Source organism: Mytilinidion resinicola, assembly GCF_010093595.1.
Source record: "Mytilinidion resinicola strain CBS 304.34 unplaced genomic scaffold BDZ99scaffold_14, whole genome shotgun sequence".
Taxonomy (NCBI): domain Eukaryota; kingdom Fungi; phylum Ascomycota; class Dothideomycetes; order Mytilinidiales; family Mytilinidiaceae; genus Mytilinidion; species Mytilinidion resinicola.
This window is the reverse complement of record NW_022985450.1, coordinates 587,958-589,339: the sequence shown is the minus strand read 5'-3', so window position 1 is coordinate 589,339 and position 1,382 is coordinate 587,958. Positions and strand designations below refer to the sequence as shown.

Sequence of the window (1,382 nt, the reverse complement as noted above, 5' to 3'; positions counted from 1 at the left end):
ATGCGCGCTCGCCTGAGCCCGGCTCGGGCCTGTATGATGAGAGCATGTAGCTATTGCCCACAACCGTATCCAACAGGAAACTCCACAATGGCTTCCATGTCTTTCTGTGGACACGATTTGTATTATAATAGCTGCGCATCTGGTCTGCCACGTCCACGCCGCACATCTAAAGGTTATACTCATCGATCATCACTGGAACATTAAGCCACGCCTGCGCCTCTTTACCGAACATCTTCACCGTTTGATAATATCCTGTAGCTGTTTTTGTAGGTTGTTTCCGTAGCTTAGCAATGTAATCCTTCCTGTTATGCATAGTAGACAGGAACAAGACTATTGTTGCATCTTTCCAGGCGAATTCCATCACCTTATAACTCTTTAACAACTCGCTATATAGCATGCCCCACGGAATTTGCCTATTGTGGCTTAACTTAAGGTCTACAAGCGATGGAGAGAAGCTCTCTGCAGGCTTAATCTTTTTCCTCTTTATCTGGCGTTATAAAGCGCTAGATTGTTCCTCAATGGCGACAATATTTGTCTTAATTCCTTCTATCTCTTCTCTCTTTGTTTTAGTTGTGCGCACGGTGCCAGCTGCTCCTATTCCAAGCTCACGGAGCCTCTCAAATAGCTTTATATTAGAGAAAAGATTATCCAGCCAAACTACATGCTTATAAGGTAGATAGAGGGGTTGATTTGTGATAGAATTACGTTGTGTTAAAAGATTAAGCACAACAGCTTATGTTTTGGTGAAGCCCTCTGCAAGGAATAATTTGTCAAGGTTAATAGGGCCTTTCTTATCTCCCTTAGCATGCCATAGCTAATCAAGAACGTAGCCTTGATTCGCAAGAACCTATATTTTAAACCCCTCCGGCGTTGGTTTAGATAGAATGTTGACAATTTCGCTAGCCCGTCCTATAAACCTCTGTATTGTTTTATCGACAGTAAGGTAAGGGCCTGGGGTCTAGTACATGCGGCTGCGTACTTGTAGATACTTAGAGAGCTTATCTATACGCTCAAATATTAAATGGAATCCATCCTGGGGCATAGGAGAGCACCGAAAGTACCGATTAATCTGCTTAAACCGGGTCTTTGAAATATAGTCTTTCACTATATAGCTAGCACCACGTGATCTAGGGCCCTAATAGTCCTTAACGCGCTTCTCCACGGTAACTCCTATATAAATAAGTGTTCCAAAATAGGCATAGAGCTCGTGCCTTGTAGTTGGCTTCTATGGCCGTGGCAGGCGCACGTCGGTGGGCCGGTGCTGTTCTGCATGCTCGTTTATCCACTGCACCATCTTCTCCATTATTTTATTGGTGAAGAATAGCTTGAAAATGGCCATAGGATTATGCCGATTAAGACCAGAGGGCATAGAGGCTCTCCCT

The 1,382-nt window shown here is 44.1% G+C and overlaps 1 protein-coding gene across 1 annotated transcript; it reads right to left on the bottom strand.

Moving 5' to 3' along the window:
* Positions 1-1,225: 1,225 nt before the first annotated feature.
* BDZ99DRAFT_522917 (uncharacterized protein) lies at positions 1,226-1,375 on the bottom strand (the record flags this gene model as incomplete). The annotated part of the gene is made up of 1 exon (XM_033725747.1): positions 1,226-1,375. A coding segment is annotated over one exon (150 nt), but the record flags the coding sequence as incomplete, so codon positions are not given.
* Positions 1,376-1,382: the final 7 nt, after the last annotated feature.